Source organism: Phaethon aethereus (assembly GCF_964289735.1).
Source record: "Phaethon aethereus genome assembly, chromosome: 4".
Classification (NCBI taxonomy): Eukaryota; Metazoa; Chordata; class Aves; order Phaethontiformes; family Phaethontidae; genus Phaethon; species Phaethon aethereus.
The window spans coordinates 27,411,911-27,424,966 of record NC_138578.1 but is presented as its reverse complement, the minus strand read 5'-3'; the positions used below and the strand labels follow the sequence as shown (position 1 = coordinate 27,424,966).

Sequence of the window (13,056 nt, the reverse complement as noted above, 5' to 3'; positions counted from 1 at the left end):
TCAACAATAATTCAGTCTCAAAAGAAAATCCTTACTCCTGAAAAGTGATAAAACTGTATTTCAGGAATCACTACAGTAAAACTGAAGCCTCCCAGCAAGCCTGGGCTCAATGGCTGAAGGCAAGAGCATCAGAGGGGGATGAGAAGTCCTCCCTGTGCTTAGGAATGCGACGGATTGAAGGGTGGGTCCGCAAGAGCCTTGTGCTCCTGCTCTAGTCTTTAACTCATCTCCATTTTTCTAGAACAAGGGAGAGGATTATGCAGCTTCATCCAGGTCATACTAATCAGACAAGGTTATGGAAGAAAGTCAAGAGTGCCTGGGTCGGTACGGGAGTAAGTACAAAGTAAAAGAGAGCGACAACACTTCACAGAAAGCAAGAGAAAGTTAAAATTTTAAGCCACGTGCTTTTTCTTCTACCCCTTTCCCCACCATAGGTTGTTTTCATACAGTTGTAAGAAGAGACAAGACTACATATAACAACAGTTATATGTATTTTAAAACAAACAAACAAAAAGTCGGTCTCCAAACCTGGTTTTTAATCCAGTACTTCAAACAACATGGCAAACTCAGGGACCCAGCAGCTGAAACTGTCATTTTCTTTTGAAGTCCAAAACGAACATGTTCAACTTACTGCCAGGGTTTATCCAATATTCCAGACACTTGGGTATGCAAAACCAGGTCATTATTTATCAGAAAGGTTCACACTGTTTGTGAAGCCCCTTTGTATTTTCTTTAGCAGCAGAGCTGGAGAGCGTTTCAAGCACAAGCAGATAGATGCCAGCGCTGCAGTCTGCTCCTCTTCCTGCCCAGCTGTGCCATGGTTTGTGGGGTTAGCCTAAACCAGATCCTTGAAATGTTCTGGGCAAGCAAAAACAAACACTCCACAACCTTTGTTGTTTCTAAACAAAAAAAAACAACAAAAAAAACCCCACCCTTCCCAACAAAACCCCAGTCATTTTAGTAATCCTATTTGCTGCAGGGTCCCACAAGCTGTTACAGCACATGGATGGGGAGACCTACGGGAGACAGGAAAAAGCCCTCTCTGCAAGAGCTGGACACCAGCAGGCAGCAGAGGAAACCTTTTAAGCTGCCTTTGTTGCCAAAGAAATGACATAAAATTGTACCCTAAAACTGTAACAGATACTGCCCTGTTAAAGCTATGTCAGTAATATGTTTTTCTTCTTTTTTTTCCCCTTTGCTACTGTTGGCCTCAGCCCATTGCTGGTAACTGTGAATGGAGACTCTGGTAACACATTATCCACTAGTGTTTTAGATGCCCTGAAATAACTTACCCCTGGAACTACCTCTTCATTGACTACAGGTGGAGTCTGGAGTCCTAACTTCTGTCCTCTTAGTTTGGCCTAAGGTAGGTGTGTTAAGTGAACAGCGGGAATATCCCTCTCCATGAGTCAGAGCCCTCTTCCAGAGCAGGTTAGTGCCAGCACGGGGAACGCCCAGATATTGTAGGGCTCCGGCTTCATGCAGCTGAAGTCAGCGGTGCCAAAGCAGGTGGGGCTCTTATCAAAGGCCCCCAGTGTAGGCAGCATGAAACTAGAAGCTCTATCACTGAGCTACAATCTTTAAAATGATCCTTCTGGAAGACCCAGGACATGTTTTTCTTGTTGGAGGTGGGAGGGGAGAGAGGTTCCATGTTTGTAATAAAAACCAGATTACTTCCAGACAGCCGTCTCTAGCAGCTTCTTAAAGAGGAATAATATACTAAAAGTGATCTGCAAAGGAGGAAGAAATAAGCTTGTCCCCTTTTTGTATGTTTACAGCATATAATAAATATTCAGAAGACTTTTAAATTATTTATTTTATAGACTGAGAGCTGTGAAGAAAGATGCATCAGTTCTAGGGGCTACTTCAGTTTTCACCTGCTGTAACAGAAAAGACATGAGGTACTAGTAAAGTAGTAAGTGGAAATTCTTTCCAAAGAAAGAAATAACATAGGTGAAATTTCCTTTGTAGATGACCTTTTCTGCCACAATTAAACATAGGTTGAATTTATGCTGTACTTTGAAAGACAATCTCAACATTTAAATCTTCTAATACATGGAATAATTTAAATAGTTTCTTTCTATTTCTATTTCAAAGGTACGTCAGATGTACCCGGAATATCTGCTTGAGCTTCATCAACTCTTCTACACACAGGCATCCACAGAGCAACACTACCAGCAGTACACAGAAACCACTACAGAATCCAAACACATCCACTTCACTTTGATGCAATTAAAGTCATCTCAGCAGAAAATCTCTACTGGTCCAAAATTCACAAGTCTCCTGTTGCGTATCTCAAAAGACACACATATGGGAAGAAACCCAACTGTTCACCAAAACATAGTCTCAGCTACTGTCAAGGCAAATGCACACACCATAAAACTAATTATAGGCAGTTATTTTGGCAGCAACATTTTACCTCGTGCAATTTCAGGTATCCCCAAGCTGAAGGATAGAGGACTCAACCTCCCGAGTTTTAATTCTGATGTAACTTATTTAATGAGGAAACACGTATCTTACTTTTCTGAGGAGGAAGCAACTTCAGAAGTCATGTCTCTCTGCTCAGTTAAGCCTCCTTAGTTCTTTTACCCCCCAATCCTGCTCTACTGATGCCTGTGGCAAGAACACTAATCCAGACTGATGGTCACTGGTACCGTTTCCCTCAGTTGCACCTAACTCTGCTCGCACACTACACCCTGGTGCCCATGATCCCTGCACTGCGCAAACGCTTCCAACGTTTGCTCCTACCGCTGGAACGAACAGTGGAAAGCTGGTGTCCTGAAAAGTCAGGCTAAACCCCACACTAACTGGCTGCCAGTCTCACATTTAACTGGCCAGGCAGCGGTGCTTCAGCTGGCCCTGCTGTGCACTTCCTTCCTTGTACAGCTTTCCAATCTGCACACGTTCAAAAATTGTTCATATGGTACAGTCTTAACAAGTGGGTAAAGGATCAGAGATGTAAAAGATGACTTGCATAGAGAGTCTTAAAGTAGAGGACTGAGGAACTGACTGGTATGAGAAGGCTGGCTCTGTTAGCAGTGACTTTTGCAACATCACATTTAGGCTTTTTGGTTATGTTTTACTGTTTTGGTTGGTTTTGCATTCACATGTATCAGAAGACCTCTTCAATCCAATCATAATCTCTAAAAGTCAGAGGCAGACAGAAACAAAACCCAGTGCTAGAGTTTGCTAAACTGTGACAGAATTACATTTGAATACAGTTCTATTGAAACTAGAGCACAGGTTTCACCCAAGCTTAGTCTCCAAGAAGCAAATGGGAAAGACTCCGACAATGTCATAACAATTTGCTTTCTGCCTGTTCAGGAATACAGTATGAATTTCTCTTTTTGAAATTTTTCATGTAAATACACTAAAAAATGAAAATGCAATACAGACCCGAGATGAACACTAAAATGCTGAGGTTTTCTTCCAATTGGGAATGAAACCACGTTCCAAAAATCTTACGTTTTCTTTATGAAACAGTTTGTTTCTACAGAGTTTTCCTCATGACCTTAGAATTCTCTATCTAGTGGCAAGTTTACAAAATCCACTAAAATCTGTTTTCATCCAGAGAAGAACGGTGCACCAGCTGTCAACTCCCTGTCCCCACCCTATCCCACAGGAAGAGTTAGAACAATAGTCGTCCCACTGTTCTTTCATTCTAGCCCAAGTCGCCTACTGCTAACACCTCAGAAGTGAAACGATATGGGGGGCTTTTTTTAATCACTTGTAAATGTGACTGAGTTCAAACTTCATTAGGCATCCGTAGCTTCACAGCAGCATCCACAACTTGAGCATTTCTGACAAAATAAACAGGTTCTAGACATTCAACTGCTGAATTATCTACTTTCGCCCTTTGTCAGTGTCAGTTTAAAACATGAAATGCTGACGGTCAGCCTCATAGCTGACTGTGCTACACCATTCAATTGCAAAAACAGTTTTGTAAATAGTTTAAAAAAGTGTCTTGTTTCTCTAATCCCACACCTATGCTGATTGTCTAGTTGAAAGTGTTCTGCTGCTTTCTTATTTAGAAAACCTATGCTTGCCCCCTACCCTGACTTACCCTTATCCTTCCCATAGTCTCTGATTGCACCAAAAGTAGCTCTTATACCCTTCCTTCCTTCCTTCCCTCCTGCACTTCACAAGGCTCCTCTGCCAGGCTGGTGAAGGGAGTTGGGGAACTCTGCTCTGCCGCATCTCTCCCAGCAGGTGTCAGTGCCCCTCTGTACCTGCCACCTCACCAGGAGGCGGCTTTTCTTCAGGTTTGCTCTTCTGACGTTTCTCTTGATGTCAGAGAGCCTGGAAGAGAGGAGGTTTTCTCTCTTTCATGCCGGCAAGATCAATGTCAGGTCAGAATTAAGTTGCAGGAGGGGATCTCTCTGAGGGCTATACCCTTCGTCTTTGGAAACTTCTATGCCTATCTGAAAAACGCTGAAGTTTGACCAAGTATTCAATAATATAAGTGTTTCAATTCAGCAAATCCTCTTCTGTTCATTCTGCCCCTCCTGCCGATGCTGAAGGCCACCATTCATAGGCAAAACAGGGAATAGGAAAACATGGATCACCCAGGAAACTTAATTTTTAAAGCAAATCACGACATGTCTTTGCACCACCATCACCCCACAAATTCTCACACACTAACTTGTGCACAAATCCTCCAGGCACTGTTTAAAGCTTCTGGGCAGTCAAGGGGTATGGAAAGGGGGTGAAGCGTTTCTTTCATTTTCAAGTACTCCAGCAGCAATTTCAAGATCACTGGACAAGTGATGTTAGAAAACACATGCCCCAGAAAGCAAGGTACCACATCCTCTTTGCATCTCCTTTCTAGGATGCCGGCCAGAAACCCATGCTCAACCATCATCACAGTCATCAGACGGCTCTTTTCCACAGTATTCTGGCTGTAGATTGGTCCACTTTATAGTCTGCTTTCACAATCTCACTCCATTTTATTTCTAAGTAGTAAGGAAAAGATAATCCAGCCATAGATTATTTGTTACAACACTATCCAGAAATCACTTCACCAAAATTTGGCTCCAATTTCCATGTAGGAAGTTTGAAAGATTACAGATAATTCATTGTTTAAAGTTAAACAGTCTTCATCTGACCCTTTTAAGTGCTTCTGATTGTAAATCAGTATTAGTGAAATTTTCTCATTTTTGAAAGCGTTGCTAATCTAACTACTAATTGTCATGGACTTTTGCAAGCCACAAATACACTTCTCACAGGTTTTCAAATGCCTGCTAAGCTTCTCTATCACCCTTTTTAGCCCTTGAAGATATGCCAAAACACAATGTTAAACTATGTAACTTGTGAGAACTTCCCAGTTGCGTTCTGCCATATGTCAAATGATGTGCCTTCTACAATTACGGCACATAGCAAGTCATAAGGAGTTAACTATTCCCAAGTTGCAGAACAATCAGAAGAAATTTTCATTAGTACCCTTCTATTTCATTGCTGATTTAAAAATACTCCTGAAGTGCTAAATATCAGCTCTTTTTCCTTCCAAGAGTCAAATCGGATAAGAAATCCGGAATCTCCACTTTTGACACAGAATTGCTCCCATTTACAAGTCTTCTAGAAGGCTGTGTTTAAAGTCACAAGAAAGCATCCACCTTTCTGAAAGGTGCTCAACAGACGATCTCTATGTGGTCCTTAATCTTAGCTTTCCTCATTTCCCCTTCCCTCCCGGCCTCTCCCAAACTAATTTTTAGCATTATCAGGTCTTACACCACTCTTGGCTGATTGCAAAAGGAAATAAATAACTTCTATTTGTTGAAGAAATAACTCTTATTTCAAACATTGGGCCATGTCAACTGAAAACAAAATCCTGCTTGGGGACGGTTTCACAACTTTTCAAGAACAGTGACATGCCTTGGAGTACCCCAGGATAACTTAGCAAAGACTGGAGCACCAGGTCACAGTATTCCTAAAGAACTCTAATATTAAATTGTTTTACAAATTGGCCATTCAGCAGGCTGGCGGAGATTGCAGAACTCTGCTAAATCCTAAACAGTGAAGCTGTTAAGAAGCCTGCTGCGGTGTACAGCCCCAGGAAGAGGAACAACTTAACACTACCACCTTGACTTCACCACTCAAATGATGTCCAAACCAAAAAGCAGGTTAGAGGTCCACCGTAAAAGTCAGTTATGTCCTGAAGTGTTCTTGGACAAAACAAAACCCCAACAAAACACCCAAAACTTTCACAGTATTTGAAATCATTTCTGTTTGCATGTCTCTTCCGTTACTTTCCTCTGAACATCCCACTACACAACCCTCCCACCATTTCATCCTTCTCACTTACATCACCATAATTACAGCCCTGCTGATCTCCTTTGTGCTGATCTCGAGATTCTTTCTTCTTCTTGCCACCTACTCATTTCTGATTCTTCTCAGATAACAGAACGCTTGTCTCCTTCCCAGACCTCCCACCCTCCTTCACCCTCTTCCTTGCACCATCCATAGGAGTAAGAAAGCTAGTGTTTTCCTGTCTTCAAGAGCTCTTTGCGGCACTCACTGAAAGGCATTCCCAAACTTATTATCTCCATCCAGTAGAGACTACAACAGCTCTGCTGTGGGCCTGGTAAGATATTACGCTTGTGGGCAAAACATTCTTTGGATTAGGCTTGCAAAGGGCAAGAGTCTTAACCTTCAGAAGTTTACTTTGAAGTCTGGCTGATTCAGGTTCTCTAAATCATTCTGCGCATTTACTTCCAGCTAGAGCACATCTGTACGTCTCCAGTGGAGAGCATTCACTCGGCACGCAACATTTAGCGAGGCTGCCTACATGAGCATATATGGAGTCAACAGCACATTCCCCCTTCAGTGGAAGAAGGTATCTACTGTTTTCGTACTGTTATAAATTGCAGAACGACAGAGAGACAGGTATTAGCTACAGTTTCCATACCATTCCTGAGCTTAAGGGGAAGGAAGGCAGAGGTAAAAGGCAAAGGGAGAAAATCCACACACTCAGAATATTCATCCTCTCCTATTTCTACTCATCCTCTACTATGGAAAACGCAAACAGAGAAACTCCAACAAAAGTAGTTCAGTGTAGGCAAGGCAGTCATCCTTAGTCTGTAAGGCATCCAAGAAACCAAATATCCCCTGGTTTTTAACTGTCACTTCAACCTTAGCTGTATTTCAATCCTAAATGAGTGCTCTGAGTCAATTCAGATAAAATTATGTGTGTTTTTCTTACTGGTACTGTGTTAACATCAGAGGGTAAAATACAACAATCATGGACCTGGGCAACTAAGCTGAAATATCAATTATAAAACTCAAGGTTAAATCACTTGCCTTTTTTTTTAATAGGTACAATACTTACGGCAGTTATTGTAACTAATGATAATTTACAGCTACATTTGTTGTATAGGCTAAGGAACCCAAGTGCTGCAATCCACATCTAAAATAAGCAAGACTCAGGCATATTGCGAAGGGCAAGACTGCCTGCTTGCCTGAAAAACTTTTGCTTTAGCAGGACAAAAAAAGAGCATGCATTTGCCTTTTCACTTTACTTCTGCTTTAAAAACAAACCCCAAAACTCTTAAACCCAATGAAGGTTAGACTAACCAGCATAATGGCAGAACTACAGAAGAGGCCTGAATCATGCTGACTGACAGCTGACACACTGCACAGAGCAAACAACATGTCTTTCTCTGGCTGAAAGTCCAAGCAGAGCAGAGGGCCAACGGGAGGCTGCTCTGCTGATCGCTCTCCGAGTGCCAAGAGGATCATGTGGCCAGAAAAGGCAGAGGGAGAGGAGATAAAGAGCCCATTTCTGTTGTAATGCATAGGGGAGTTTAGAAAGTGTTTATTTTTTTACATGGAATTCTCAGGGATCTCCCGAGAGCAGTCTGGGTTAATTAGACAGTGTAGAAGCAACTATTATGTCAAATGAATGCCATTCTTACTAGAAAACATATAACACAGAGGAAAAGAAGGACCAGCCTTCCAATGCAAACACTGAGAAATGAGCATTTCGCTGTGGTGCTGTGTGCACTCACAAGCAGACTAGATGGTGTTACTAGGTATGTGTAATCACTAGTCCTTCCACCTTCTGTGCAGATGATGTGATATGAAGAGGGAACACACACACTGGAAATGAAACAACAGAAAAAAAAAAATCAACCTGCACCACACATGAAATATCACTGTACAGTTGAGGGAGAAACTCCTGCTATAACTGAAATACAGTCCCATTTTCTTAGCAGATGTTTTGTTAGTACACAGGTGAATAAATCTGTAACAACTGTACCCAGCCAGCCAGCATCTTGTAGACGTCAGCACATAAAACGCACTCTGAAGCCAGTGCCTAACCTGCTCTTATGAACTGTGGCAGTCTGCTGGCTGGGAGGGTTTGCACTGCTTAATAAACCCATCCCTGTGCTTCACAGGCAGACTTGCAGCACGTCAGTGAGGTATGGTCAGTTTGAAAATATTAAGGTTAAGTAGTGAAATGGTGAACGCCTAATAGATAGCCGGTATAAAAACCATCAGTAGTCAAAGTAACATTAGCTTTGGGATATGATACTTCTGCAATTTTTGCTAAATTCATATTATTGTATAAAATTTATAAGAAAGATTATTTTACAATTCAGTTTTATCATCAGGAAAGCTTTAGAGATGTTCTTACCATGCTTCAGATGTAGGCAGCTGTCATTCTGGGGCCTGTACCTGTAGAAAATTGTTTTCCTTTAACAAATTTCTGTTACAGAGCTTTTGCACATTCCAAATAAGTTTGTTTGCTACAGTATTACATGGATTTTTTGATGTGTTTTTGGTTTTGTTGTTTGGTTTTTTTTTTTATGGTTCTTATACCAGCCATTTTTGTTGGGGAAAACAGGGTGTTTCTTTATATATATTTTACAGGCAAAGAGGAGACCTCACTGATGCTTTTAGCCAACCTACTAGGCAGCTGTTAGTGTACATAGAAATGTAAAATACAGCGATAAAAAAATAGTGGCTACAAAAAGGTCAGTGTGAAGTTTCTAGTGTCCAATAATCCCACACAGTATTTGAGACACAGTTATATCTAAGGATGATACAACATTGGTTGAGGAGAAAAGCACAGGTAAAGCAGGACCGTGATTGCAGCAATGTCTAAGTTCAGCCAAAGATGTGGATGCTGTCAGGACTGCTGCACGGAAAGGCGTACAGGAAAGGAGACACGTATTGTGTTAATTTTCACAAGCTTGCATTCAAAGCGAAGTATCTTAAAACATCCATCAGAAGCGAGTGTAGAGAAAAGCATGTAAAAATTAACTAGCGCAAGCCCTGGTTTCTAAAATATACCTGAAGTGAATGGTAAGTAAGAGTTGGTCATGGCCTACCTGATGCTGATTCCTGCAACTTTTCTCTCTTCCTCTTCTTTTTCTTCCCCTGAAAAATAGGAAATTTTACTGTACTATTACATGCACAGAACTCTTTTGTTGCTCCCCCACCTCACAGTACAGAAACAAAAGCCATCTGGACGCTGAGAAAGCAGTTAGGAAAAAAGCAATTGTTTTCAGGGTAGCTAAAGCCTTTTCTAACCCACTTCCAGTTGTTTCAATGCTAACAAGGTTTGCTCTCAGCATCTATGGAGAAACGCACACATGAGCAATATACGTTTTTATATCCACATGGAATTACAATTTCTGGCAGTTTTTCAAATAACGCTGGCAGCCGCAAGCATCTAAAAGACTTCTCATGCTTAATAATCTGATGACACGTATGTTGATATCGTAATTTATGGCTCTTACAAGAACTATTCACACATTCAGATACTTACAGTGTCATACATGGCAACAGCAGACAGAGTGTTGAAAGTACCTAGGACGACCATGACTTGTCCCCAGGGTGCAAACCAACCAACTACAACCGTTCTGATAATGCTTGTACCTTAACAAAAGCCAAGTCTCATATGGCTGTGCCTGGAGAACGCGCTGTGCAACAAGCAAACAGCAGACTGCTGTACAGCGCAGCACCTTTAACATGACTGAGGTGCAGGACAGAAATGGATGTCTGGCAGCTGTCTTTCTTGGATACCACACTGGCACCAGCGTGCTGGCGCAGGCTCAACGTGCCAACCCACACGCTCAGCCTTCTCCTGCAGCCCCATCTACGGAAAGGGCCAGAGCTCCTGGTTCGCACAGTCTTTCAGGAAACAGAAGGTCAGTTTAGACCCACAATTTTAAACCTCAGTCATCTTGCATCGCCCTAATTGCCACTTTGATATTCCTCCATATGACTTCTCTTTATTTTTTTCAGTCAAAGATTTTTTTTTTCAGTCAAAGTTTTTTTTGTTGTTGTTGGTTTTTAAAAAGTTACATCCTCTTATATTTTAAGGAAGCCTTCAAGCTGCCAGGACAGGCTCTAACAGAGGAGCTCTGGCAAACCTTGGTGCAGTTGCTGTAAGCGGGACTGCAGCCTGCTGTCCATCCTTCTGCCCCCCAGCCAGAGGTTACCTCACTCAGCACGGCTGGCAGCCATCAGTGCGTCTCCTGGCTCAGACCGCGCCACGGGCGGCAGCCACAGACTGGAAGGGCTGAGGTGGAGGGACGCACCTTTCCATTAGCTAGCTCTGCAAGGCGACGGGACAGGCAGCAGGTGATGCGAGAAACCCTCTCAAACCACTGAAGCGCTCACTGATGGACAGCAAGCGAGGGCTCCAAACAGGCTACGGTATGGCAGATGGATTTACATAGTCTCCAGTCTGCTCCGACAGTCTGGGCCTGCCCGACTCGAGCTCCTGTCCTTATTCATCCTGAGGCTGGCAAGAGGGCTGGGCAATGCCTTCTAAGCGAGCTCCCAAAGATGGGACCAAGACTAGAAGTTAGAAAGCAAATTTCAAGGGCTCTGCGAAACTCACAGCAATACGCTTCATCACTTAGGCACCAAGGCAATACTTCTTTACAGAGGAAAGTGCAGATGTTAACATGCAAAAATCATGGGAAGAAAATTATGTTTTATTCTCTATGGCAGGCTGACTTCAAGTGCTAAAACATACTGAAAGCTGATCTGAGATCCATCTATAAGATAGCAGAGGAACAGAAGGAAAAGGCTGGGCTGAAAACTAGTTGTCAGCATTCCCAAATGAGGTAGTTTCTGAGAACTCCAGCACACACGGACACCACCACTTTGCGAAAATGCTGTCCTTCTCGTGACTATCACACAACTTTGCAGGACTACTTTGGGTGTCCTTCATAAAAACATAATAAAAAGCACACAGATATTGTCAATAGTTAGATAGCAATACTTCACATTTTCTTGAAATTTCTGAAATCCTGAATAACCAGGCAAACAAAAATATAAAAATTAAAACCAAGTAGTACATATTTTTTAATTGTACTTTTTTGAGAAATTCAGACATGTGAAACAGAAGAGTCACCCCTAAGTCACTTCCAACTCTCAAAATACTGCAGTAATATCTGTGCTAAATGAATACATTTTCATTTTTTTGACTGCTCAAGTTAGAAAAAATGAAGTGGGAAAAAAAAGGATGACTATACCTTAAAAGGTTTCAGTGATAAAGTGTGATCTACAATGATCACCTTCTCGCCACCACTGCAACGAACGTGTGCATTCCTGGAGACGCAGAGAGCAGGATTGCAAGAGGAAGCTAGCAGAGTTCTCCATTGTAACATATAGGACTGGAGTATGTCAGAGCTATACTTCCGCACAGGATGTAGATTGGAAGCATATCAAAGAGGGAATTCATACGTGCCACCTTACACACTCCGAATGTCTATCAAGGCGTTTAAGAAACCGCAGGTCCACTGCTTGTGCTGTATAGCAGTAGGCTGTGGCAAAACACTTTAAGTTCTCAAAGTCAACATGACCGAGCATCATAGGACAATCTTGAAGGGTGATGTCCAGTAAGCATGAGCTGCCAAGGCTCCAAAGTGTTTGATTTTCCAGTAAGCTCAAGACAATTGAAATCCCCTTGTCTTCAGAGAGTAAGTCACTAAGGCCCAATTTGTTTCCAGGTATATTTCAAGACATCTCTGTTGACATGGTCTGGTTACTGAAAATAAACCCTACCTGCGTCAGGTCACAACAGCTCATTTGCTAGAAAAGATCACAGAATCACAAGGTTGGAAAGGACCTTCAAGATCATCAAGTCCAACCATTAATCCAGTGCCACTATGCTCCCTAAACCATGTCTTGAAGCGCCACATCCACACGTTTTTTGAACACTTCCAGAGATGGTGACTCCACCACCTCCCTGGGCAGCCTGTTCCAATGCCTGACCACCCTCTCAGTGAAGAAATTTTTCCTAATATCCAATCTAAACCTCCCTGGCTGTATAAAACCAGCAGAAACAAGCTGCTAGGGATTACAGTAGTGTCTGTGCTTACAAAAGCGGGCATGGATGTCAGCAAGACCTAAGGATTTGCTTCAGAGATGATGATGTAGTCTCTGTGTCAATGACTTCCATGCCAGAGATCTCCCTAAGATATTCTCGCTTACAATGAAAATTTTGTTTAAGCTGAACAGTAGCTGTACTGGATTGGAAATGTAGGGTACTTCTACTGTTTCTGTTAACATTATATTTAGATATCTCTATCTTTAATGTCCACAAGACGTCACGGAAGTAGAGAAATACTACTGTCCACCTAATACAGATGGAAATCTGAGCCAGATACAGCATGTACACTTCCTATCACAGTAAATAATGCCACAGCTGATGGGAAGATGGAAAGGAGCCCAGATCTCAGGCTAACATCAGTCTCTCAGGATTGCAGCTTGAGAGTTTCATAACATAAGACTACACTGACAGCTCATTGTAAGCACAATAGTATAATTGTGCAGTGCAAGCTGTGCAACATGCTATTAACACTTGTTTGACATTTAATTATAAAATAAGAGTAATTGTAATAAAACTTCTTAACTTCACCAAATGGCATAAAAGCAGGATCTACCATGAAGTTTACTTATACAAATTTTGCAGGCTTTATTTCAGAGATGGACCATTCTGAATTACTTTCAGCTAAAGTTCAGTCTGCATTAAGACCCCTGGGCTTTCGGTTCTCTTGAGAGAGACCCCTTTGTTGCTTAGGTCTAGAGAAGATTTCT

The 13,056-nt window shown here is 42.0% G+C and overlaps 1 protein-coding gene across 5 annotated transcripts in view; it reads right to left on the bottom strand.

The window, feature by feature from the left end:
• LEF1 (lymphoid enhancer binding factor 1) overlaps nucleotides 1-13,056 on the bottom strand; it is a gene marked incomplete at its 3' end in the record, with an annotated part of 69,197 nt that overhangs the window by 3,126 nt on the left and 53,015 nt on the right. For 2 of the 5 annotated variants that reach the window (XM_081998795.1, XM_081998797.1), the window contains 2 exons: nucleotides 9,330-9,378; nucleotides 8,639-8,673 (listed from right to left, as the gene is read on the bottom strand). In XM_081998795.1, the coding sequence (XP_081854921.1) occupies nucleotides 8,639-8,673; nucleotides 9,330-9,378 (84 nt within the window). Of the gene's footprint in view, nucleotides 1-8,638; nucleotides 8,674-9,329; nucleotides 9,379-13,056 lie in introns of those variants that run through there. The other 3 variants (XM_081998794.1, XM_081998796.1, XM_081998798.1) reach the window with 2 other exon arrangements.